At 41.8% G+C, this 26,509-nt stretch overlaps 3 protein-coding genes across 4 annotated transcripts; 2 read left to right on the top strand and 1 right to left on the bottom strand.

The window, feature by feature from the left end:
- Positions 1-771: 771 nt before the first annotated feature.
- usf2 (upstream transcription factor 2, c-fos interacting) lies at positions 772-9,554 on the bottom strand. 2 transcript variants are annotated; one of them, XM_085395616.1, is made up of 11 exons: positions 9,137-9,554; positions 8,412-8,455; positions 7,872-7,987; positions 6,542-6,661; positions 5,839-6,001; positions 5,670-5,757; positions 5,338-5,382; positions 4,382-4,440; positions 3,351-3,442; positions 2,792-2,920; positions 772-2,184 (listed from the first exon to the last, which is right to left on the bottom strand). In XM_085395616.1, exons 1-11 carry the CDS (start codon positions 9,172-9,174, stop codon positions 2,095-2,097), a joined length of 984 nt encoding a protein of 327 aa, XP_085251742.1. In that variant the 5' UTR covers positions 9,175-9,554; the 3' UTR covers positions 772-2,094. The 2 variants fall into 2 exon arrangements, with proteins under 2 accessions (XP_085251742.1, XP_085251743.1); XM_085395617.1 differs by lacking the exon at positions 5,338-5,382 and having other exon boundaries at positions 9,137-9,552.
- A 66-nt stretch (positions 9,555-9,620) lies between these two features.
- On the top strand, positions 9,621-19,619 carry LOC146643344 (lamin-A-like). Its single transcript, XM_085395615.1, has 13 exons — positions 9,621-12,488; positions 12,892-13,247; positions 14,783-14,939; positions 15,225-15,350; positions 15,452-15,622; positions 15,844-15,969; positions 16,708-16,928; positions 17,020-17,293; positions 17,395-17,502; positions 17,591-17,710; positions 17,855-17,911; positions 18,821-19,015; positions 19,134-19,619. Exons 2-13 carry the CDS (start codon positions 12,910-12,912, stop codon positions 19,167-19,169), a joined length of 1,929 nt encoding a protein of 642 aa, XP_085251741.1. The 5' UTR covers positions 9,621-12,488; positions 12,892-12,909; the 3' UTR covers positions 19,170-19,619.
- An 867-nt stretch (positions 19,620-20,486) lies between these two features.
- Positions 20,487-25,459, top strand: naxe (NAD(P)HX epimerase). The gene is made up of 7 exons (XM_085395764.1): positions 20,487-20,629; positions 22,218-22,407; positions 22,486-22,594; positions 23,523-23,633; positions 23,752-23,862; positions 24,204-24,351; positions 24,990-25,459. Exons 2-7 carry the CDS (start codon positions 22,235-22,237, stop codon positions 25,187-25,189), a joined length of 852 nt encoding a protein of 283 aa, XP_085251890.1. The 5' UTR covers positions 20,487-20,629; positions 22,218-22,234; the 3' UTR covers positions 25,190-25,459.
- The last annotated feature ends 1,050 nt before the right edge of the window (positions 25,460-26,509 follow it).

Genomic DNA, 26,509 nt, shown 5'->3' with positions numbered 1-26,509 from the left:
ATACCTTCATTACGTTTAGTTTTGAGTCAGATTACCAGGAAATAATCATCAGGGAACACGAGCAACTTAAATCCACTTTGCCTAAATGACAGCCGGGGAAAATTCCTTTTAGACTTGTAGAAGCAGACTTAAGTTTAATAGACTTATTCTGCTTCGGGAAAGAGAAAAGGCTCAGTACTTATCTAAACACAATCGGATAAATCCGCATAATTTATTTCAAATGTACTACTGTGGTAGTAGCACCAAACTGACACCTTTACACACCCTTCCTGTCGCATAACTATGAAGGATAAAAAGCTAAAATAGTAAAGCTAAATATTAAAGTTATGATGTAATATGAATAAAAATAATCAAATTATCTGAATAATGTGACCAATTTGAGATCATAGCGTAGCAAAACTGAAAAAAAAAAAAAAAAAATAGGGTCATATAACACTTTGAAGGTTGGAAATATATTAAAGAAAACAATTCAAAAAATTTTATTTACATATTTTTGGGGAGGGAAAGCATCTGTGTATCTATACATATATGCACGTGTAAGTATCTACATGTGTATAAATATATATACACACACATCTTTTTTATTTATTCTGTTTATTATTAAAGCTGGACTATTTTGACAAGCACCGATTTCTGTTGTGATCTATTATATTGTAGTTAAAATCTAACAAAAACAAAAAACAAAAAAAACAACCAAAATATTGTACCAGAAGTTTCATTCCAGCCCCAAAACGCTTTTCCTCGTAACCTCGATAATAAACACCACTCGGGTATAAACACTCATTTATTGTAGTATCAGAATTAGTCATGCCAGTGGTTATATTTCCATGCTGTGGTGACTTTCAGTGTAGACAAAAAAAAAAAAAAAAAAATCTAGTTAGGTATAATCATCATCATCATCATCATCATCATAACTCGTATCCCCTCCCTGACCATGGCTGTTTTATGGTCATGAATCAGCAGCAATGGTTCCCAAGGTGTAAATAGTAATATAGGGAAAATAAAAAGTCACCAAAACGCAGCAGGACCGGTGGGCCAAAACCGAGGCCGGTCTCCAACCAGGACCTCACACCTGTATTCCAGTGACCTATTAAGCAGATACACAACCAAACCATGGTTTAATGCCCGACAGAAAATCATCTCAGTGTTACTTTATCTGTACATTGCACCTAACGGGGGACACATATGAGCTCTAAATTCTTTATATAAGGACGTCATTGAACGTGGGAACCGCTTGCCAGTGCATAATCCCAATTACCTGAGCTATGTTAACACCTATATTCTCCAGTAGGCATCTATTAAGGCCTTACACTAAAAAGAAAAACCTCCATGCCCGTGATGTCAAAGCCACTCCCACTTTGACTCTACAGAAATTATAGTTTTGAATTCACTGACGATGGACGATGTGTGTGAGCTCCGTCTGGTGTGTGGAGTACCAGTGTCGAGAGGAAGAAATTTAAAATAAACAAAAAAAATCCACTGACAGTAAAAGTATTCTTAGTAACAGTGCTGAGCAGGATCAAAACAACTGATTTGCTCATTATTTGTTCATTTCTGGAGATGATTTCAGCTTCTATTTTTTTAAACTTCTGTGTACACATTGTTTAAAGACTAATAAATTAAAACAAAATGGGACCATTTAGTAGCTTCAAACAAAGCATGTCCAAAAAATAAAATAAACAAACCCAAAGGAAAAAGTTTGTGTGATGATAAAAACGTAAAGACGCTAAAAATAAACTTTGTGTGGCAGGTTCATAATTTAAAGTAAAAAGAAGAGTTTGGCGGCAGCGTGGCGGTGGAGTGCAGAGGTCGATTTCCTTGAAGCAGAAGTGAGAGGTTCAGTTAGCTACTCAGTTAACGGATTTCAGAGCGTTCAAGCTTTTCATGGAGCTGCAGGAGGAGGAGACGTGTTCACTTTGCAGTCCTTCGGTGTTCTTCGTGAGCCTTTTGCGTGTTTCTCTGGTCCAATTTCAGACAGAAATTGTCTCCTGTTATTTCTTCTTTTCTTTTTTTTTTGCTCCTCTCCTGGTGTCGTTCAGCTGTGTGGGAGGACGCGACTCTGTGTTTGTGATCCTGCACTTGTCCAGTCCACAGTCACTGAGGTGTTGCATCTCCGTTGACTTCTATACCGTGCTGCTGCAGCTGTGCTCGAAGCAGTGCGTTGTCATTCTTTAATTCCTCAATCTGAAAACGTAAGACAGAGTATTTAATTTCATTCATCCTTGATCCTTCAAAGACTTTTTTATTAAAATGCCCCTAACTCTCTTGATTCATGCCACGTTTATGGTGTTTTAGGTGCAAACAGGAGAGCGGCGGTGCTTTTCTCTCTCACATTCATGTAAGTGTTATTTTCTATGCCCAATTTTAACCTAATGGTCACAATCGAATGCATGAACTGGAAACAAATCCGTGTTCTGTATCTTGCCCAACATGCAGGCCGGAGGAGCCAGGACTGAACCACCGCTTTTCTGTTGCCCCCGCTTTGGTGTTGAGGCAAAGAAAGTGGAACCTCAGTACTCTACCTCCACTATTAGTCAGAAATAACAGACAAAACTCATATTGAGCAGAATTTAATTCAGCTTATTGGTGCAGTCCTCTGCAGTGTTTATTTTCTGTCATGTTACAGTGCGCTCACAACGTTCAGACTGATCGAGACACTCGAGTTCAACGTTTTTCTCTACTCTTGGCACTGCACCGCTTTGTCTGTGAGGACCCAAAGCCCCCTCCACCTATGTTTGCAAAGGGTAGCAAATCAAAATATGAGATGTGTGCACAATGATGGGAAGTTAACCTGTTGTCTAAGCAGCTCGTTGTCCATCTCGACTCGCTCCACCTCTTTGTAACTGTCCTGCAGCCGCTGGTTATTCTGACGCAACTCGCGGATGTAGTCGCACGCTTTGGACAGGATGCCTCCTTTACTCTGAGGAACAAACAAATAATATAATATTTTTCTTTCTAGTCTTTCATTCCCACTGTGAGCTGACTTTTCTCCAGCGGCTGACACACTTTGAAATTCCTTCCATATAAACACTTTGTTACCTGCTGAGCTAAAAATAAAATAAATAAAGTAAACACTGTCACACGCCCCTGGCTGTAGTAAAGCCTGGTGAAGGCATGAATGAAGTCAAAGAACAGGGTGAACAGGAAGTGAATGAAGGCCTGACAGAGGCAAATTTAAAAAGATCAGTGACATGAAACAGCTGCTTTCAGACTAAATGAAGTCACGTTACATACTGAGCTAATCTAACTAGCAGGAGCTTCTGTAACCATCTGTCAGCACTTACACGGTCATGCAAAATATACACGAGTTTTCAGTGAACGTCAGAGGGTTTTTTTAATACAACGCTCACCGCTCCGGTTCTGCTGTCGATGCTGCAGTCAGGAATGATTTTTGACAGCGTGACAATCCAGTTATTAATCTTGTCTCTTCTTCTTCTCTCCACTGTAAAGAAAATAAAAAGGATGCTCAGTTTTAGCTCTCGCAAGCTGTGGTTTCACACACCGATCAGCCCCAACATTAAAACCACCGACTGGTGACGTCAACAACACTGAACATCTGCTGGGAAACCTCAGCTCCTGCCACGCAGATCTTACTTCGATATGTGCTACCCTTCTTGTTACATGCACGATAAGTGAAACTGTTTCTGTTCTTCTTCTGTTGCTCTTCTTTTTCCAGGTATAAAGCCTCCGCCTATTGGCCCATTCAAAGTTAATCGGTACATGTCTATTGGCTGATCTGAGCACATGAGGCCAATCACTCGCCAGTGATCGTTACAAAAGCGCAGCTCCCTCGCCAGCTGTGCCTGCTCTAATCCTTAAGTGACATTCTGGTCCAGACTCCATACCAGTTGGTGGCGGTAATGCACCAATTCGTTTGCCAACCGTCAATAAAAAAAAAAGGAAAGGAAATAGAAGAAGAAGCTTCGCCTGCTTCCGACTCTCAGTGACCTTTGTGTTTGGTAGTTTCTGTGTGTGAACAGCAGCAGACTCCCACAGCACGACATTACACCATCCCATGCAACAAAAACTGCTCAGAAACCACATGAGGGACACCAGAAGAACCCAAAGAGTGTATTCCCAGAACACAGAGGCTCTACACAAGAGCCCACATAAGATTCATTTAATGTTGTGGCTAACCTGTGGAGATACACACGAGCTGGAAAAAAAAATGCTGCTGGAAATGTGCACTTTGACATGTTACTGCCATTCATGTCTGTGATTAAAGAGCAATTAAAATAAAATCGCTTTCAAACTTTCATTTAAGTTTAGATCCTTCCTTCACTATTCAAATTAAATCTGGTCTTTCCTTAGGAACTTGAAGTTAAAAAGGAGTGATAGATGTGACAGCCCTGAAATATCCGTAACCTTGGCGATCACGCACCTTCATTGTGCTGTGCTCTTCGCCTCTCATCCCTGGGCGCCCGTGGGCCATCTACTTTCCTGTAAAGGCACAAAGAAAAAACACAACAATTGTAAATTAACATTGAAAAAAAAAATGCTAAGACACCACACTGAATGCTGATGTGCCAAAACTGTGACCCAAAAGTCTGTTAACAACAAAAAGTATTGATATAAAGGAAAGCATGTTAACCAAAACCCATCTGGTTTTAGTAGAAAATTATCTTTATTTAGGTTTAATGAGCTGTAAAGAACCCCACAAATATACCAACTGCTAGAGTCTGTGTTAACTAGACTTTCACCTCCGAAGAACAGACCCAGATCCTTTAAGTCCTCTGAAGGGCACGCTCTTTGAGCTCAACCCTTTGAAGGATTCAGGCTCTAACCCCCCCCCTCAAAAAAAAAACATGAGTATGGTTTGCTGTTGCCCTCTCTGAAGGAGAATCAGTGACAAACTAAACACCAAAGCTCAGTGGTTCCCACACACTTATTACCTGGGAGGGCTGCCCAAGTATAGTAATGGGCCCTTATTATAGTTAGCCTTTCATTTTAGCATTTTTTGCAGTTAATCTTATCCTCCTCACTTTTATTTTGAAAGTCTCATCACCGCTACACCACTAGTCCTGCGTTAGCAGTGGCTAGTAGGTGGCTCGCAGGCGTGTGCTGCTCATTAGTCATTCAGATGAAGATGTCCTTCAGTGGCTCAATGTAGTCCAACCTCACCATCACAGACTGAAACTGCAAAGAGGTGGAAAACTGGGTCTGAAATCTAAATCTGTGGGAAACACTGATGCCTGAACTAAACCTGCAGCTATTAACCAAAGCCACAGGCAGACCAAAATCCAGTTTAATCCTCGTATCTTAAGCAGCCACCAAACGTCTGATTCTACGACACATGATGGGGGCAGGGTGGGGGGCGTAAGTGAAAGTTCTTCTCACCAGTCTGAACTGCCATGCTGCAACATCTCGCTTTCACCAAGGTCTCTGGGGATGGCAGGTAAGTAGGACATAGTATGTTGGATGTTTTAAATGATTTAAATGATGGTTTTTCTTTTTTTTTAGTATATATTTATTGTTTTACACACAATGACAAGACGGATCACGCCAAGAAGGAAAGCAAGAGGCAGAGTACACCCAGTCCAGTGCAGATTGGGAGGAAAAAGGTGAGATGTCGGCCAAACAGATGTGCAGAGGGATTATGGTGATTTGGTCATTCTGAGATTTTTTGGGAAGTAGCATCAATGTGCGACGAAGCTTTAAGTTGTACTCACGCAGTGTAGGTGTGTGTGCGTGGCGCTATGGTACGTTGGGTCGCCGTCTGCAGCACCTCAGGTGGGCTCATCATCACGTAGAACTGACCTGGATTTGACGAAACACCACGAGGCGTTAGATCGACAACACGAGCCTGTTTTATTTGACGGTTAAAGAAGTGCTTCTCACCTCCCGCTTGTGTAATTGTTGGGTCGGCGGTGGCCTGCACCGACACGGCCGTGGCTGTTCCATCGCTGACTGTGGCTGCAGGGAAATAAGCGAAACGTGTCTCTCCTCCCACCGTCTCCCCACCAGGACTTCCCCCGTTGCTGAAAGGATTCTGGATGACGGCCTGCAAAGTCGGAGACAGAAAGTTTGTACAGCTGGAATCATCTCAAATACAAATTCGATTACTTTTGCCACTGGAAAACCAAAATGCTGAAATACAGTTTTCAGAATAAGAGCTCCTTAACTCCTTAACCCATGTTTGATATACAGACTGACTCTGTGTCATCCGGTCACGTCCTTGTCATGCACTTTTTCACAGACTGTGTTTTTAAAATGTCACAGGTGTTCATGGTAAAAGCCAAAAATAAATCTTAAAATAGGGTCACTACCCAAACGTTTCCAGACCGAACCATATACACTTCTCTAAATAATTACAGCCCGTGTGAAATTTCATGTAGAAGAGGTTGACGTCATGGTGATCCAATCCCCTATTTGCATGCCCCTCAGCCTTCCTGTCAGCCACGAGCTGATAGATTAGTCAGATAAGGAAGCGGGTGTATCTGTGGCTTCCTGTACAGACTGATGGCTGCTGCGTCTTGACTGCAGTCTGTTTTTATTTCTAGAGCCTTTTGTGCATCCTGATCATCTTGCAGGGTTAACTGACCTGCGCTACTGCCTGAGGGGCTCCAGCAAATGCTGCAGTGGAGACGACGCTGACGGCTCCCGTCCCATCAGCTGCCGCTTCTAGTTGGTCATCTGTCACCTGAACCACGCGATAGGTCACCTGCAGACAGAGGAGGGCATGAAGTCAGTGACCATTATGGGGGTGTTTGAAATTTGTTTTTGGTACGAGTCGACCTCACACAAGCCTGGTGATGCACATTCATCGAGTAGCCGTCACGCAGACGTTTCATCTTATCGTTCATCTTATCATATCACAATATGTATTCTGAAGATGACAGCAATGATCCAATCACAGCGCTGCTGGGACAGCCACCATCACTGTTCACAGCCTCTCATAAACTCTCTGATCAGAAACTCTTTGTTACCATATTTCGTGAGTTTTTTTGGTTCTGAAACTTCTCAAGTTCACTTTCAAATATTTGGGTCAAAATTTTAAAAAATAGATTTTGTTCAAAGGTGTCAGTGACCGTCTGGAGTGAAAACAACAGTCGTTGCTAATTTTGCATGTGCTTATCAATCAAGTCAATTACACTTTCACCCCACAGACCAACAGTGACACCCACGTTCAATGACCTCAGGCGGCGTGACGCCCGGATTTCGATTCGATCGCTGCCAAAGTTGAATCTGTGGCTACAGCCTCGCTTTTAAAGAAACATAACTGGGATAGAAAGAAAATAAGATCCACAATAAATATGTCAACTGAAGAAAAAAAAAAATCACTGACAGAGCAACTATATCACAACTGCCCACTCTCCACATATTTATTACTAAGGTCTGTCTGGCTTTGTTGTAAAGATATCCTCACATCCTTTGTGTAAAACTATGACGCCTGATCCCAGGATACTAAAATCTGTTGTCACAGCTCAGAACAGGAGTAAATTTTTCACCAACAGTAGACAGACGCTCCTGCTGCTGATGGACTGCTACCTTTAGAAATATGGCTCTGTGTCTTGCTGTTGTGTCCGTCTCCCTTGTATAAGACTGTTATACTCCCACTGTGAAATTCTGGGCTGATCTACAGATTTTTCATGTTTAAAATAACAATTTGTCTGATAGCTGACGCCAAAGAGTTTTTTACATTTTTCTCCTTTGGTTGAGGTAAACAAATAATTCTTCCTTATATAAAAATGAGCTGACATCCTTTGAAGGTTTTTCAGCTCCTGATCAACAGATCCTGAACATTGAACCAGGGCACAACTGCTGCTATCAGTTACCGTGGTTACCAGTATCTGAAGCTCTATTGTTGCATTCCAACTAGAAAATATCTGAATGGCAAATCAGCAACAGAGGAAATGCTGCCTGCAGCTCACCTGTCCGCCGCTGTTGTCTGTACGAAATTGGTACTGCACATTGTGGTCAGCAAATGCAGTCTGAGGGACACCGGTGATGGTCACTGCAGTCTGCTCGTCCGTCCCCACAGCTTCCCCTGCAACACACACACCACCACGTTTCAGACCTCGAACACTAAACAAGCGCAGGGCCGTGTAACGCAGGTGCACGCCTTTTGGCTTAACAGCAAGCCTGTTTTGTTTTTCTGCATGGGCAAAAATCTGCCACTGTCCAAACAGGTTTTGGCCTCGTCTGAACTATTGACATGTTACTTTCCAAGTGGAGCTTCGTGTACTCACAGTACTCATGTCCTCACTACCATAAAATTCATTTTTAGTCACTAAATGCCAAGAAATAACAAAAAAATATCCACTGTTTTGTTGAATTAACTATATCCAACTCAATCTTCCTTGTGTGGAGAGTCCAAAAAATGCATTCTGAACCTGGAAAAACTCTATAAAGTCTCACTTTTAAGTGTGTTTTGTTTCAGTCGTGTGGATTACAAGAACAGATGCTCCTACCTTCCTGTAGCTGCACCACCTCCTCTGTTTCCTGTTTGTCGTGACTAAAAACAAAAACAGAGCAGAGCTGAGTCAATTTCAAGTATTTCTCTGAAATAAGATCATTAACGTTTTCTGAACAAAAACCCAGCTCTCCTGAACCAACTGAGGAAATACGGCGCCCCCGGGTGGTTATATAAGGGAATAATCATTAAGATATAAATAAAATGAAACATTACTGGCGTCTAAGACTTAAAATCAGTTCATCTGCACTTAAAGGGGGAAATGAGAATTATTTAAGACCTAGAAGTCTAGTCTAACTGCTCTGACCAGTTGCGCATGGAAAGGCAAACTTCACAAATATACATAATACTCCAAACAACGCCCTAATGTAGTTGGATTTAAGAGTTTGAAACCTTAGAGATGCTGCATCAGTTACAGTAGCAGTGAAGTGCGTTTACTTGTTAGCCTAAAAACAGTCACAAACTGCAGCTGTGCACTTGTTTTTATTGTGCATTGGATAAAACAAGCGCACAGATTTGGAAACGGGCGCACAGCTAATGTGTGCAGAAATCCTCTGAGAAAAGTGCGCAGACAGTGCGGGACAACACGAAACAAATATTAAAAGTACACTGAGAAGGCAGGTTATTAACTGCACTGCGCTGCAGGGAGCAGGGGGAAAACAGAGGGGTTTATAGGCCGTGGTGGAGCCATGTCTGAGCAGGAAGCGGGCAGCAGCTTCTCACCTCGCCGAGCTGTCCAGACTTTGCTCCAGCATATCCATGAAGCTTTTGCGGGTGTAAAACGCCGATATTCAACGACACCGAATTACGGAGATGGAAGCGCTGATCACGGGGACAAACACACGGGTCATGTGAGGAAGACAGTCCAGGACACGTGAGGCGCCGACCGGGCAAGGAGCTAAAATGGAGGCCGCTGAGGAGCAGGACGGAGCTGTCTGCGTCTGTGCGGAAAAGTAGAAAAAAACAGAAAAAAAAGAGTCCGGGTGTTTCCGCAGCGGTGCCGAGGCGGTGGAGGGAGGCTGAGTCCTGGATTATGATCGTTATTGTGTTATAAATTCGGATCTGAATGCACGGATTGAGGCTGGTTTGCGGTTAAATTGGTTTCTTTATGTCCTCCGTGTCCTCTGTTTGCGCACAGCTGCTGTTTATCCGCGCAAAGCGGCTGCGACATGCGCTCCAGAAGACACGGAGTGGATTAGTTTGTTCGTTTTTTGACAGAAGGAAATGCGTCTTTTTTGCTCTAAATGTCGCTTTGTCTTTGTAAGATTTGGAGAGCTTGTATTCACGTGACTCCTGGTGTGCAAACAGTTTGGTTAGAGACGGATTTTCATGGGATTTGTTTGGTTAATTCTCTATTAAAAACGATTTACTCGCGAATTATTTGACTTTGGATTTAATAGCGCGGTAAATATTGTCACTGAGAGTCATTTTTTGTGCTCGTTTTTCTCTCCCAATCAATCAGTTCCTCAATGGGATTTTTTTTCGGGTCTCTTTTGCCCAGGTGACCACAGAGATCCAATACGGGTTTTCTCTCAAACCACATGACAAAAACTGTCTACATAACAAGGCACAGCCGAAGCTCGCATGGTTTTAACACATCGGGCAGCTATGGTGACCATTTTACTTGAAATTCAGACCCAGTTTGTACATCGCTGAGCTGCTAAATGAGTGAAAAAGACAAATAAAACGGGTTCTTGTTTCTTTACAGCCAACCTTCCCATCAATTTCTGACAGTAGGAGGCGATGCTGAGTGTCAGCGGCAGGAGGCACGACGTCTTCCACAGCTGATCTGCGCAACTGAGATCAGCAGATTTTCTTTTACAGTCTATTTAATTCACAAATAAATGCACCTTTATCATACACAGAATCTCAGAAGCTGTCTATAAAATAAAGCACGAACATACTGAAGCTTGTAAGGCCTCACAAAGCACATCACATTTATTTAAGAACATGTTTTACACATTAGGCCCCTGTTTGTTTGTTTGTTTGTTTGTTTGTTTGTTTTTTAAATACTTGGTAATTTTACACCAGATATCCATAAATCCTTTGATTGAAACAATATTCATTGCCGTTTAATTTACTTGTATAAAGGCTTTAACAGTGTGTCCAAAAGTCATAATTCATAGTGTTTAATAAAACTGTCTGCCATTTATTACATGTCAGTTTTTAGAGCCAGCACAAAGGGGAAAATGAATTTTTGCAAGCATAGCTTTAACCCTTTAAAGTCCACTATTAAAATGAACCACTTCTAGCTTGTGTTACAGGTTATAAATGGGATAAAAGTGCATATGAAAAAAAAACCCCACATACATACTCATCGGCCACTTTATTAAGTATATCTAGTTAGTACTGGGTTGGACCCCCTTTTTCCTCCAGAACTGCCTTAAGTCTTCATGGCATAAAGTCAACAAGGTGCTGAAAACGTTCCTCAGAGATGTGGCTCCATATTGACATGATAGCATCACAGTTTCTGCACATTTGTCAGCAGCACATTCATCCATCTCCCACATCCCAAAAGGTGCTGTACTGGAGTAAGATCTGGTGACTGTGGAGGTTATGTTATGCTGCTGGAGGCTGTCATCCTAAGATTGGTACACACTGGTTATAAAAGGCTGAACATAGGAAGATTGTGCATTTAAAAATGCTTAATTGGTGCCAAGCGGCCAAAGCGTGCCCAGAAAATATCCACCACGCAATTACACCATCACCAGCAATCTGAAGACATTTTCTCCCAGAGAAAAATACTGCTCACGGGATATTTTCAGTTTTCTAAAAACCCCATGGTTGTGCAGTAAAATCCAAATAGATCAGTAGTTTCTAGAATACTCAGACCAGGTTTGCACTGTAAGGGCGTCCAAAGAAAAAGAGAAACATTTGTTGCCCATTCTGATGCTCAGTTTGAACTTCAGTAAGTTGTTTCACATTGCTTAAATGCACTGAGTTTTCATCATGCGATTGGCTGATAAGAAATTTGCATTAACAAGCAGTCAAACAAGTGTCCCTAATAAAATGACCAGTTAGCATATAATCTCCATCAGCTTGTTCATCAGTTTATGAGATTTAGTAAAATGCTTCAGCCTCAGTGTCTTTGTAGTCACTCCAGCTGTCCAGCCATTCATTTTCCTAGTCAAATTTTGGTCTCAAGCAAGGCAGACTGACCTGGCTGATATAAGAGAGGCGAGATGGAAGCGCCTATAGAGGAGCATGTCTGTGGTTCCGAGTGTGGGAGGAGACTGGAGCACACAGGGAGAACCTGTAAACTCCACAGAGAAACACTCCAGCCGACCAGGAGGTGAGTGCTAACATCTGCACCACTGCGTAGTCCTCTCATCCTGCCACTGAAATGTAAAGACACTGTATCATCTGTATCTGTAACACTGTATCTTGTATCTTCTCATACATATTATATGTATGATGTTTAGTGATGTTTAGTGGGCTACAATCAGAATAATTAAAGGTCTACAAAAGAAAACCAGTCTGCCAGAGCACACTTTTGGTGCTGTTTTTGTTTTATGACTCGGAATCTCTTAGTTAAGGCTGTCCAAAGAAATACATTTCTGGCCATTTAGGTATTTAAACCAAAGGCTAAGTAGGAAATTTGTGTAAGAGCTTAAGAAAAGATGTTGCGTAAATGCATCCTTACAGGATGTGAAGACTCCAGCTCTGTGGGGTTCTTCTGGAGTTAAAACTTTTGCAGAGCTTTTACAAAACGACTACAATTCAAGTCTCAGCCAACAGATCTGCTTAAAATTATCCCTTATAGGCATCACATGGCTTTGTGCGTGGCTTTGTGCAGAGGGTGACTCATTTATTCAGACTGTACACCCATTACAGTGAGACAGAGAGAGAGAGACAGAGGGAGGGAGGAACAGCCACCTAACAAGTGCCAAACTTGAGGCCAACCTCTCCTCCCATCTCATTCTTTCCTACATGGGCACTCTGATGGGTTTGCAGACAGCTCAGTTTGCAGACTGAAGAGAGAACCAAGACGAACACTGGGATCACGTAAGGAAATCGTCAAACTACTCTGCAAAGATCTCCAGAGATTTCTCATCCTCTAACAAACTTTAAAAAGGTAAATCGAATTTTATAAGTTAGTATCTTTTGGGCAAGGACATCACTTTAATTTTTGGGTGGAGTTGTTAACCCCACCCATGTCTTTTGATTAATTGTGCTTTGTCGTTTGTGTGCTTAATGTTAGGGGATTAAAAAGAGCCGGATGTATTTGGAAGTAATCAATATGTTCCAGTGAATTAAGCTTTGTTTTCTTTTTAACTTTGAACTTTGAGCCAAAAAGTTGCCTCATTTTTGTGTGTTTCAATGAATATTTCTTGGGCATATTTCTTTCATCTTATTTGTGACACATGTTCCACGTCGACTGTCGGATCAAACTGAATGGTGTGCATTTGCACTTGAATAAAACCTGCTCAAATTGACTCTTTAGACTCAAATGAATATAATCATATCTGTTTTGACAGCAAAATAAGAAAGTTACAATGGCGACACCCAAAAACACTCCACGAGGTGCAAACACACCACTTTCTCCCAACCGGATCACCCGTCTCCAGGAAAAGGAGGACCTCTGCAACCTCAACGATCGACTGGCCGTCTACATCGACAAGGTCCGCTCTCTGGAGGTTGAGAACGCCGGGCTGCGTCTGCGCATCACCGAGTCGGAGACAGAGGTCAGCCGGGAGCTGACGGGTCTGAAGGCCGCCTATGAGACGGAGCTGGCAGATGCCCGCCAGACACTGGACTCGGTGGCCAAAGAGCGAGCACGGCTGCAGCTGGAGCTGGGCAAGCTGCGAGAGGACCACAAGGAGCTGAAAGCCAGGTATAATGTTTACTGTCTTTGCACGTGTCTGCAGGAGCTGCTGAGAAAAAAGATTGATTACTTTGGGTTTGTGCCCTCTCATCTTGGGTCCCCAAATTCCTTAAACTCACCCCTGTGTGTTTGATCGATGTGGGTGGGGGTTTTTTTGTTGTTTTTTTTATAGCTATAGTGGGAGTGTGTAACTTTAAAAGACAAAATAGTAACAACAAGATGAAATCATGAGCTGCAGAATTCACCCTTACTCATTCCTTACACTCAGGGGCTGTCACGGCACGATTTAATGTGGTTTGACCTTTAGCTTCCAGTATCTAATTTCAGCAAGTCTTAGGAGTTTCTTGTCATTCTGCTGACTTCATAACTCATTTCTGTTTGTGTTATATTTACATTAGCAGTTACTATTATCCCATAATTATCACCTGTCCCACAGTGTCTGCTGTTCAGCTAAAGTTATACGATACAGCTTTTGAAGTCAGGATTGCCAAACTCTTCTCAGAAAGAACTCTGCTGCAGAGTGTCTGGTGATCATGAGATGTCTCGCTGCTGCGAGGCATCTAAAATCCCCCTTTTCAAACAAACCCTTTCAATTGAAGGCATCTATTTGTCCCTTAATACAAATGTGAAAGGGTTTGGACTTCAGTGTTGATACATATTAAGCAGCAGTTACTCATAATCTTTTAATAACTGATGTTTTAACTTGGTGATGCACTGAGAGTTGTGTTACCCTGCCGCTGGGAACACTCCCTATAACTGTAACATATTCTCCTCATTGCTCACTGGGCAAGAGCTGGAGTGGGACTCCAGCTCTTTCCCATGCTTCCACATCCAGAGGCTGATGACTAACTCTTTCCCCAGCTTCTCCTCCTTCACCAAAGTCATCATTATACACAATACGTGGCAGTGTTTAAAGAGCTCCACTCTTGCCTGGATTATTTTTCCGTAAATAATAAAACGACGGCCACAGTGTGTTTGGCAAAGCCATACCGTTGCCATGGCAATATCTCAGCTAAAAACCAACGGCTGTGGCTTGTGGCTACCAGATCCACGGGACTTGATGAAAATCACTGTGGTCTATGACTCATATGCACCGAGGTCTTTCCCCTGCTTCTGCTTCTTGTAGACATCCTCATTCAAAAATAGCTCATATTTGTTTGATTAGAGTGTGTAAAGGAAACTATAGTAATTCAGTTTTAGGTCTTAGGTCACTAAAACAAATGCAGTAAGATGCTTAAACTCTTAAACTATGGATTCTCAAAGCTTGAATGAATTGAGTGTCATTTAAGTAAAACGAGAGAAAATGTACACATTGAAAGTCTCAGTGGCATTTGTAATAGTAGTTTAAGGTTTTGTTCAAGTATTGTTGCTATGGTGACTAATGGAGATAAACATGAATGAGAAATCCTCCCTTGATCTCACTCAAAGCTGTCATAGAAAATGTAAAGTAGTGCATTCTTTCATTCATGCTTGCACTAAAAATGAACAAAAGCTGCACTTTGAGAACTTAAAGTGGAACTTAGTCCCCATTTTTGTTTTCATAGGAACACTAAAAAAGAGTCAGAACTGGGGGGAGCCTTGCAGAGGCTCAAAGACCTGGAGGCTCTGCTTAATTCGAAGGATGCTTCCTTGACTACGGCTCTTGGAGAAAAGCGTAACCTCGAGGTGGAAAACAGGGACCTGAAGGCGCAGGTTGCCAAGGTAAAGTCAAACCCACGCTCAATTTAAAACTCAATAGAAACACATCTGGGCTCAATCTTTCTGCAGTCAGTCTACAAGCTCAGAACCTCTCTGTTTGTCCTTCATAGTCCTCCTCTCTTTCTTCCAAGTTTTGTTAGTAAATGTCAGCTAATTCAGATTTCAGCAGGGGTTGAAGGACAGCCTCTCTGCATGTTTTCCTGCCCGCATACTCCACTGACTGCTTATTTTCCACTCCGCAGCATTACTTTGTACTCATACTCGGCCCATTTTGTGCTTCTTTTTTAGTTGGATACCAGCTTGGCCGATGCCAAGAAGCAGCTGCAGGATGAGATGCTGAGGAGGGTGGATGGAGAGAATCGCATCCAGACTCTGAAAGAGGAGCTGGAATTTCAGAAGAACCTCCACTCTGAGGTCTGAGCGCTTTTTGCATATGTTCTTATCATTAGTTAATCATTTTAAAAAGTACCCATGCTGGACTTTACTGATAATCATTGCTGGTAAATTTTCAATAGGAGCTGCGGGAGATAAAGAGGCGTCATGAGTCCCGCGTGGTTGAACTGGATAATGGCCACCAGCAGGAGTTTGAATGCAAACTGGCCGAGGCACTGGCGGATATGCGCAACCAGCATGAGCTGCAGATTAAAATGTACAAGGATGAGATCGAGAAGACCTACAACACCAAGGTAGATCAAGTTACTGTTACTAAAGGTTTACTTTGCAGCATTTATGTCTTCTGTTTTGGTCCTCAGTGGTGAAAGAAAGCTGCACTGAATAATTGCGCAGCAGAAATATCCAGTTAAAACATCGTGACATGGTTGTGTAGTTCCGAGTTGTTGGGCTTTCGCAGTTTCACAAATGTCTTGTATAATTTGGTTACAGTCCATGTTTTATCTCCCTCCATCAGCTGGAGAGTGCTCGTCAGTCAGCAGACAGGAGCAGCCACCTGGTTGGGGCAGCACACGAGGAGCTCCAGCAGATCCGAGTACGCCTGGAGTCCACGTCGACTCAGCTCAGCCAGCTACAGAAACAGGTTCTTACAAATAATCAGCACACACTTATCTGCAAGCATACATCACTTAAAGAAAAGGGTGATATTTTTCATATTTCAGAGCAGGGGTGCAAAACATAAGACACAATCGACCCGCCAAAGCTGTAGAAAATGTAAAGAAGCGCATAGATTTTGAATTTTTAACTGCAGTTTCATAGGTTTTACAGATGTTCCTGATAATAAAGATTGCCCACTTTCATGCTAAATCAAAGTAATTAAGCAACTAAATGACAAGAAAGTTTGTTTTTCAAATATTGAGTCCATAGTAAAAAGAACAACAAAAACTTTATATTTTATCATTTCAGAACAGTCTGTGGAAAGAAGTAACATAAATTATTCTGTAGTTTTGCGTATTTATCATGTAGTTTCACTGGTCCGGCCAATTCAATATCACCTAAGATCAAAGTGGGGTGTATGTGACTCACTATGTAAAATCAGTTTGACATCCATGTTTTAAAGTAAAAACAGACCCCAACAGAAATCAATTTAATTTAAAACAGAAGTTGTTTTTATAGATTCACATGAATTAGGCTCTTCAAATTGATGCTGGCTGTAAACTCCATTTATTTGTTTAAAAGTTCAGTTTTTCATGGTTTCTCTAGATTTCCTTTGTTTTTTGAGCTCAATTATTAACTCACTCCTTGATTGCTCTTGAGGTCTCCAGACTTGCTTGTTTGATCCTATCAGGCAGTAACTTTGTGACTCTTTGGTTTGATCCAGCTGGCAGCTCGTGAGGCAAAGATCAGGGACCTCGAGGATGCTCTGTCGCGGGAGCGGGACAGCACGCGTCGCCTTCTGGGTGAGAAGGATCGAGAGATGGCAGAGATGAGGCACCAGATGCAGCAGCAGCTCGATGAGTATCAGGAACTCCTCGACGTTAAGCTGGCCCTGGACATGGAGATATGCGCCTACAGGAAGCTGCTGGAGGGAGAAGAGCAAAGGTATGTGTAACGACGCTCATCGTTTCCTCTGTGTGGTTCATAAACTTTTTCATTTATCTCATCATCGTCATCAACATGTTTCTCTCTGCAGACTGCGTCTTTCGCCCAGCCCTCCTCCTACCAGGGCGGCGGGAAGTCGATCCTCTACTTCTGGAGCTCTCTCTCGATCTATCCACCACAGCGCTCAGAACTCCCCTGCTAAGAGACGTCGCCCTAACGACACCGACAGCGAGGCCTCCAGCTTCGCCGGTGGAGCCGTTTCCCGCACTCGCATCACCCAGCAGGCTTCGGCCAGTGGACGTGTCACTGTGGACGAGGTGGATCTGGATGGGAAATATGTCAGACTCAGCAACAAAGCTGATGAGGTGAGATGGAGAAGTTGGAGGTGGACTGACTACATTACTATTTGTAATGTAGTGACTTTGAACTCTGACGTTTTTACCCAACTACCCTCTTGCTCTTGTAGGATCAGAATCTGGGGAACTGGCAGGTGAAGCGGCAGGTGGGATCTGGCACTCCCATCGCCTTCAAGTTCCCAGCTAAATTCACCTTGAAGGCTGGTCAGAGGGTGACGGTTAGTAGCGTCTTTATTCAGCAATCAGAATCACCAATCAACACCTGATTAGCACAGATGATTTACTCTGTACTGTCCATGTGGTCAGATCTGGGCCTCTAATTCTGGTGGAACTCATAATCCTCCATCTGACCTGGTGTGGAAGAATCAGCCCTCCTGGGGCACCGGAGACCTCTTCCAGACTACTTTGATCAGCACTAATGGAGAGGTATTTTGAATTAAATCAGCTTATTGGGCTTGATAGACATTTCATTCAGACCTAAAGTGTCAAGACATCAAAACTCATGGCCAGTATATTTAAAATATACCGAAACTGAATGAATAAATAAGAACTACAACACTTTTCTTTCAGGAAATGGCAATGAGGAAGGTCACCCGCACTCACCTTGAAGAAGAAGATGATGACATGGTGAGAGAAATGATAGTTTTCCTAGCATGTGCATAATGAGATCATGTGCAGGACCAGAATCCAATTAGCAGCATCCACTGGTTTTGCATTGAATTAAAATAAGAATCACATTAATTCAGATATTAACATTTCAAATGGATCCGTATCACTGTGTGGGGGCGGTAACATTGAAACTGAGCATTACGTGTTGCATGATAAGGTGATGGTTGGTAAGTAAAATAAAGATATTTAAAAGGATATATGTGTTTTTAGTTAGGTGAAGCAAGGACACATGTGCGTGTGCAAATGAAGAAATACAGCAAAATCTCACACAGTTGCAGCTCCCAATGGATATTTTACATTCTTACTAGAAAAATGATTATCAGTAGTGAAGAATAGTTGCAAACACACATATTTCATCAACTGTTTACGCAACTCAATGTTAACTGTTAAAAGAGACAATTTAAAAAAAACAAAAAAACAGTTCACTTATTGTTTTTAGGCTCTTGTTCATTGTATCAGGGCTACAAAAATACAGGAGACAAAGGCGGTTTAATAACAAAAGCTGTTACAAAACCAGTCCTCCCATAGATACAGACTATTTACACACACAGGACTGAGTAGATGCTCATTAAACAAATAAGGGTGGGGCAGGCAGTCACAAAGGAGTGTCAGAGGTGGGGGTGAAGAGACAAAGACAGGAAGTCAATCCCAAGAGACACAAAGAAAATCACATACCAAAATAAGACAGGAAATGGAAACAAGAAAGACAAAACAGAGACCAAAACATTAGGAAAATATCAGTGAGAAGGAATGAAAATTAAATAAGCACAGACACCACGACACATACTTGACCTTTATTACCACTGCAGGGTTTTTTTTTTTTTTTTTAACACACACTAATTAAAAGCTGTGTCTGTGCCTCAGCAGGTGGCTCACAGCACCTGTGGGGACGGCGAGTACAACCTGCGGAGCCGGACGGTCGTGTGCGGCTCATGCGGACTTCCTTCAGATAAATCCAGCAACTGCTCCGTGTCCTCTGCTTCCCGCTCCTTCCGCAGCGGAGGCATCTCCGAGGGTTTACTGCCCCACTCCTACGTGTTCAGCACGAGCACACCTCGCAAGGTGAGTACCGCAGCTCATACAGGAGATATATGACTTCCCTTTCATGCAAAGATTACCTCTTTTTTGTCTATTAATATGCATGTGTGATAATTCTAATTTTGTTAAAATTTCTTCCTAGACTGGAGGCAGAATGGAGAGCTGTCCAATCATGTGAAGCCCTGGGGCCACTACACTACATTTTCTATAGCTTCTTAGGTATCAGTTGTTGAGTTATCTGGTATAGTTTTTAGTTCAGTTTATGTACTTTCAATTTAATTTCAAGTTATTGAATGCCAGAAAATTTTATACTGCTTTTTATAATGTACATATGCATGAATAAGAATAATTTTCCAGAGCCTAAAGGTTAATTGGGGTTAGCTTTGTTTGTTTTTTTATATTAGGGACATTTAAGGTTGGAAAATGTAAAACAGTTACTTTAACATTCATTCGTTTTAAAAACTTAATTCAAATTAATTTCATTATACTCTATAGACACTCTGACACAGCGGGGTTGTGATCAGTTTACAATTTTACCAAAATTGAAAACTTTTTTTTTCTCATTAAATCTTCTTACATGGTGAAGGTAAAATGAACGCAACCTTGCTACAGATCTACAGAATATTGTCGGGTTTTTTTTTTTTTTTTTAAATGAATAAACGTGTTTTCAGAAACCTGCCTTTTTTCTGTGTCTTTCTATTTACTCAGTTTCTTACAATATTTACTGCCTCACCATAGAATCTAATACAGGGGTGGGCAATTCCAGCCTCTAATAATTCCTCTATTAGGACACAGTCAGGTGTTGCTATATAGTTCATCTGTTTGAACGAGGCCAAGAGTTTTATTGATTTAATAAAAATCAATAATTAAAAAAAAAAGTTTCATTCAAATGAAGAAAAATATGACATTTGTATTCAGGCTCACAATTACATGATAACAATAATATAAAAGAACAGATTATAACTGTTCAGTATTCATACTCGTCCACGGTATTATAAAACTATAGGTGCATTTATTTCACCACCTCTTGAACTTTACTTGAGTATTTCATTTATATTTTTTGTACCTTTTCTCCGCTATTTAGAAGGAATTCCTGCTTCTTGAAATTACAAAAAATAAATAAAAATATTTTCAAAATCAAATCGTTCATATATATAATGAACATTCCAAATCATAAATGAAGTTTCTGCTCATAGACCTTCTGTTTTTATAAAGAATTATTTACTGGAATATCTTTAATGGAAATGTTTTTGAACATTTGTGCTTTACTAGTTATAGTTAAATTAAGGATATAAAAAAGAATGTATAAAATGGGCTTATATCGTGTGTCACATGGGTCTGATTCTATATAGCTGGCATATAGGGATTCTACTTCATTTATATATAGTAAGGGTTACGCATATTTTCTCATTTTAATTAGAAAAGTGTGTCTTTTACTGCAGTCTCTCCGACTGAGAGCAGGCTTTTATTTTGGAATCCTGGTTTTCAGGTCGCTTTCAAACCCGGAAGTAGCCTACAAGGTCAGGGTGCAAGTGTTGCTCTTGCACAGCGTCAAAGTTCCAAAACTAAGAGCTCTGTGGTTTAAAAGGACAAAACTGCATGTGAAGCTGTCTGCAAGAAAAAGGGTGTTAAAATTTGGTGAGTGTCGCTAATGTTTTGACACGAAGTGGAGCAAATGCTAAACGTTAGCTAGCAAGTCAGAGCTAGATAACAGTGAAGTGGACATGAGAGTGCTCCTACTGTAGCCCTGCGACATTAATGTGTACACAGTAATATCCACATAACCGTGTAATGCAGATAAAAAAAAAAAATACAAATGCTAATAAACATTTACAAATATTAGTCGCGTTGATCTGAACATAAATCGAACTGGATGTTAGCAAGTGAAATCTGTTTCACTTCAGTGTTCATAGTTCAGACACTTTTTATTTCTGTGCAGTCATGTGGATTAATAAGTAAACCCTGACTGCTTTCATTGTAATTAAGAGGGTATGTAGCAGTAAGGTGCTGCTAATCACGATTAATTGATCATGAGCACCTCTGTAAAAGCACAAGTTTAGGCACTTTTGCTGGTCTGCAACATTCAGGTGTGTCAACACAGTACCACAAACTTCCCAGCAAATTCACCAAAAGATCGATCTGTGCAATGAACTGTTAGAGAAAGATTAAACAAGTCTGGCTCGTTTGGAAGGAGTGTTTTGCAGACACAGGATGTGGTCACCTTACAGTCACCAGGTTGACTGTCTGCACCAGTTCATATTTGATTCAACTGTTCTTTAATCTGTCTGACAGCTAAAGCCTGACCCAAATTCAGTCATGCAACAGGACAGTGATGTCTAGCACAGCAGCAAATTTGTGAAAAAGAAAAGAATCAAGGTGTTACAATGGCCAGGTGAAAGACCTCAGCATGATTAAAATGCAGCAGGCTCTTAAGAAAGCTGTGCATTAATAAATACCTGCAAACCTCAAGGAACCGAAGCAATGTTATAAAGAAGAGTAGGACAAAATTCCCCCTTAGTGATGTTAGAGGCTGATAAACTCATACAGGAAATGATTGCTGCTAAAGGTGGTGCTACAAGCTGCTGAATCATGGGCTGTAATTAGTTTTTCACAGGATTGCAGAGATTCCTGTGATAATGTTCCTTTTCACATAATTTTAGCGATACAGATAATAGTTTTCTCTGTATTGATTATTAGTGTATTTACATAAAATAAGTTACTTGTAATCTATTTACATTTGTTTTTATTATTGTTATTCTTATTTTTTTAATGCTGCAGTGGTCTAATTCAAGATGATTTTCTCCTGTGGGAGGAAATAAAGCAGTCAGATCTGTAAATATTACTGCACTTAGATTATTTTTTTGTTTTGATGGTTACACAGAAAATACACTCAGTTTATCTTTACTGTATTAGTTTTGTAATAACACAGTATCATTTTAGTTCATTTTTGTTGTGGAATTTTGTTTTTTAAATGCCTGGTATGGGTTTTTTTATTTAGTTTTAATCAACCATGTTCTGGTGTTGCACAGACTGTGTGAGAGTGGGGTGTCTCACCTCTTTCTTTAACGCATACTAAGCAGCAACGCAGACGAAGGGAATGACTGATTCTAAGTTTGCAGTCTGCAGGTGTGAGCAAATAAAAGCAAGGAAACAGCGAAAGGAGTGAAACCTGCGTCATCAGCAGACTGAACATTGCTCACTGTGGTCTTTTCTTAAATTTCCTCAGGAGCTTGTATCATCTGGATGTTGAGCGTTCGAGCTCTGTTTGGGATTGGCTTCCTGGTGACCTCACGAGCCGCGACAGCCCTCGCTCAGGCAGGGACATGCCCGTTGCCCGCTGCAGCTAACAGCCACAGAAAGGACTGTTTCAGCAGCACACCAGCGTCCACCATGGCCCAGGCCATCAAATATCTCGGGTGAAGGTTTTAACCTTTTCACACATAAGAGTAAAACCAGACTTCATGAGTCTAGACTGACCTGTAAATACTTCACAGGCAGGAGGAGGCCCAGCACATCGACGAGGAGCTCTTCAGTGAGTACGGCTTCAGTGTGGATCAACTGATGGAGCTGGCTGGACTCAGCTGTGCCACAGCCGTCACACGGGTGAGCGTCACCGTGGGCTCTTATTTTTGAAATGCAAATCTAACGGGAGGAATATTAGTCACTGGACTGGCAACAAACTCTTTTATAATGTAAAATAATTATTTCAGGAACTAATGTGAGACCTCTACCTATTCCAGCTGCTCAAAAATGAGTTTGGTGTCTTTAGGGTTTGAAGAAAGAAACAAGGGTCGAAAGTGGGGTGTAGAAATATTTTCACTTTTTTCTTCTATTCTATGGTTGAGCCACTTAATCCAGTTACAAAAATAAAAGTTTAAACATTGATGTAAATAGACAGCTACCAACCAGTTACGCAAAAATCGTGTGATGAATTTCCCCCAAAACTCTGATCTAATCTTACTCGTCAGCCTTTATTTTTCTGTAGTCAGACTAAAGTAACATTACACTTGATGACGTTATAGTAATGTTGAAACATTCGTCTTTTTGCACAATCAAAGTCTGAAATATTTTCAACTGCACTTTTAAGTTTGCTGTTGTGGAATTGAGATGCACTTGATACAACTGCATTTTGCTCGAAGGTGCAGGAAGAAGCTTTACTTGGTTTGCGTAACTAACACAGAACGGGCCCTTAACCTCCTAAGACCCAAACTCTTCCATGACATGCATTTTTAATTTCTCTTTGATATTTGGGCTGATTGTGACCCAATGAATGTAAAAACAAAGAATTGCCATATTTTTTACCTGATTTTTGTTTCTGAGAAAAATTAGAGCCACATATGAGGATATTTGTCTAAAATTTCGATAGAACAGTGGCAGTATAATGTCCTCGTAAGTGGATATCAGGCCCTTGTAGAGCAAAATTTAGGATTTTGGTCTAAACAACCCAAAATGTGATGTCCACATATGTGGACGCCAGGTCCTAGGAGGTTAAATATATCAAAGTTTATTTTGCTTTCTTCTTTTCCTTCAGGCATATCCACTTACTTCTCTGGTGAAAGCCAGACCTTCTCTGCTAGTGATTTGTGGACCAGGTAACAACGGGGGCGATGGCCTGGTCTGTGCCCGGCATCTGAAACTCTTTGTGAGTGTCTCTCAATTTCACAGAAGAGGAAAGTAAACCATTTATTTTCACATCCTCGTTCAGCCTTAAAATCCTAAATTCCTTTTTCCTCGTTAGTACTTTGTGTGTCTGATTTCAGGGTTACGAGCCGACCATCCTGTACCCAAAGAGGCCAAACAAGCCGCTGTTCCAAGGCCTAACCACACAGTGCCAGAAAATGGAGATCCCCTTCCTGACTGAGATGCCTGAGGTTTGGTGTTAATAAAATATGTAGCTGCAGCTTTATCCAATGTAAACACACAGACACACTGCTTATTGTTTTCTGACTGTGCATTTTGTATGAAGCTGTACAAATGCTCTGTTACACATGAACAGAGCTAATGTAATTAGGCTCCAGTTTAAATTAGCTGTCTAAATGATACTGAGGGGATAATAGCTCTGTTTTTATTACAGCAAACTAGATAGTGAATAATTTCATTGGTAGCTAAGAGGAGCTTTAGTTGATGGATTTACTCACTGAAATAAATGTGCTTTCAAGCTATTGATTAATTCCTTTGAAACTAACTTATCTGGGTAAAACTGTCTCCTCAGGCCAAAGCGATTGATGAAGCATACAACCTGGTGATAGACGCCATCTTTGGCTTCAGCTTCAAGGGAGCTGTGCGAGAGCCCTTTGGCTCCATCTTGGACACACTGAAAAAGTCCACAGTGCCCACAGCCAGCATCGACATCCCCTCAGGTCAGTCCTCACCAGTCCTTGGGTGACATTACTTTGTGAAGTAACTGGTTACAATACAAAATTACTGCCATTAAAAAGTAATCAATAAGGCATGCACCAGTATAGTGGGGCAGGGGTTAGCACATCACCATGAAGATGTGAATGTGAAGTGCTGTTTTTCTTTGTTAGCCATGCTGACAGACTGCTAACCCTTCAACGATATAACCTGCCTCCCAGCTCATGGCAGCTGGGGAAAGCTCCATGTCACCACAACCTTGAATTGAAATGTCTCTTATAAAAATGGATGTATTAACTTTTGCTAGCATTACCTCTTAAACTAAACCCAATGTATAGCCAGCTTTTAGCTGAAAAACATGTGGTTTTGCAGTCCTCCTCGCTGCAGTACGGCTTGCCAGCAATGTTGTGGAGTTCTGCTTATTGTCAGTGAGGATTTATTAAACTGCAGTGCATCTGTCAACAGTCTGGAATGATTATAATCAATAACTGCATGAAGCCTGCTGCATGTCCGCGCTCCCAAACAGAGGATATTGATTTGGGTCTAACAACTGTCGCTAACAGACATACTGCAGATTATCTCAGGAAACAGAAATTTCAGCTGGTTAGTGACAGCCTTTTTTTTGTTTGTTTTCATGTTAAAGGTTGGGATGTGGAGCAGGGTAGCACAGATGGACTCCAGCCTGACATGCTCATCTCTCTCACTGCACCAAAGAAATCCGCCTCCCTGTTTAAAGGACGATATCACTTCTTGGGAGGCAGATTTGTGCCACCTGGCTTGGAGAAGAAATATCAACTCAACCTGCCCCAGTACCCCGGCACAGACTGTGTTTTGCAACTCTAAGAGATGTGGGCCATCACTGAAGGGAAATAAGCTGTCACTGGCGTTATAAAGCAATCAGCTTAGCTCAGCATAAAGGCTGTAAACTGGGTGAAACAGCCAGCAGCGTGACATCCGTTCACTCATTAACACGTCTTGTTTGTTGATTTTAAGAGAGCTTATGTGACATAATCATATGCTGTCATCACACCTGCAGCACAATGGCAGCATCAGCTAAAGTAAATATGAAAATAAAAAAATTCTTTCTCTGACAAACTGACAAACTTTTTAAAGTTCATATATTCTGCTTTTCCCAAATTTTTTTTTTTACATATACGTACACGTATATACGTGATGGGAGAAGGGAGCGGGAGATCGACAGACTGATTGGTGCAGCGGCTGCAGTGATGCGGACGCTGTACCGGTCTGTTGTGGTGAAGACAGAGCTGAGTGTAAAAGCGAAGCTTTCAATCTACCGGTCGATCTACGTCCCTACCCTCACCTATGGTCACGAGCTGTGGGTAGTGACCGAAAGAACGAGATTGCGAATACAAGCGGTGGAAATGAGCTTCCTCCAAAGGGTGGCTGGCCTCTCCCTTAGAGATGGGGTGAGAAGTTCGGCCATCCGGGAGGGGCTCAGAGTAGAGCCGCTGCTCCTCCACATCGAAAGGAGCCAGCTGAGGTGGTTCGGGCATCTGACAAGGATGCTCACTGGGCGCCTCCTGGGTAAGGTTTTCTGGGCATGTTTCACCAGGAGGAGGCCCGGGGCAGACCCAGGACACGCTGGAGAGATTATATCTTGGCCGGCCTGGAACGCCTTGGTGTTCCCCTGGATAAGCTGGAGGAGGTGGCTGGGGAGAGGGAGGTCTGGGCTTCTCTGCTTGGGCTGCTGCCCTCGCAACCCAGCCCCGGATAAGCGGAAGAAAATGGATGGCTGGATGCATATACGTACACTCACCAGTCATTTCATTAGGTACAGCATGCTGTACTCTGTGGCATAGACTCAAAAAGGTGCTGGAAACATCCCTCAGAGATTTTGGTGCATTGACATGAAACAATCTGCCGTACTGCTCCTAGATCTGGTGACTGGAGGTAATTTGAGTGGACTGAATTCAGTATCATCTAAGAAACAAGCTGGAGATTATTTAAACTGTGTGACGTGGAGTATCATCCCCCTGGAAGCAGACATCAGAAGATGGACACACTGTGGTCATAAAGGGATAGCCATGGTCAGCAGCAATTAAGCAATGCTCAGTTGGTATTAAGGAGGCCAAAGCGTACCGAGAAAATATCACCAGCAGCTTAACCACTCACGAGGCAGGATGGGTCCATACTTTCATGTTT

Source organism: Rhamphochromis longiceps, linkage group LG22, assembly GCF_057381845.1.
Source record: "Rhamphochromis longiceps isolate RC_006_pf linkage group LG22, R_longiceps_female_GT1.1, whole genome shotgun sequence".
Taxonomy (NCBI): domain Eukaryota; kingdom Metazoa; phylum Chordata; class Actinopteri; order Cichliformes; family Cichlidae; genus Rhamphochromis; species Rhamphochromis longiceps.
The sequence above is the reverse complement of the archived record's forward strand: the minus strand, read 5'-3'. Positions and strand labels throughout refer to the sequence as shown.

Coding starts and splice junctions, on each gene's coding strand:
- usf2 (XM_085395616.1), bottom strand. CDS start 9,174: ATGGATATGCTGGAGCAAAGTCTGGACAGCTCGGCGAG. Junction 7,988..8,411: donor GGTGGTGCAGCTACAGGAAG/GTAGGAGCATCT, acceptor TGTGTGTTGCAG/GGGAAGCTGTGGGGACGGAC. Junction 5,383..5,669: donor CGCACACACACCTACACTGC/GTGAGTACAACT, acceptor TGCCATCCCCAG/AGACCTTGGTGAAAGCGAGA.
- LOC146643344 (XM_085395615.1), top strand. CDS start 12,910: ATGGCGACACCCAAAAACACTCCACGAGGTGCAAACACACCACTTTCT. Junction 13,248..14,782: donor CACAAGGAGCTGAAAGCCAG/GTATAATGTTTA, acceptor TTGTTTTCATAG/GAACACTAAAAAAGAGTCAG. Junction 17,294..17,394: donor TCAGCAACAAAGCTGATGAG/GTGAGATGGAGA, acceptor TTGCTCTTGTAG/GATCAGAATCTGGGGAACTG.
- naxe (XM_085395764.1), top strand. CDS start 22,235: ATGTTGAGCGTTCGAGCTCTGTTTGGGATTGGCTTCCTGGTGACCTCA. Junction 23,634..23,751: donor CCCGGCATCTGAAACTCTTT/GTGAGTGTCTCT, acceptor GTCTGATTTCAG/GGTTACGAGCCGACCATCCT. Junction 23,863..24,203: donor TCCTGACTGAGATGCCTGAG/GTTTGGTGTTAA, acceptor CTGTCTCCTCAG/GCCAAAGCGATTGATGAAGC.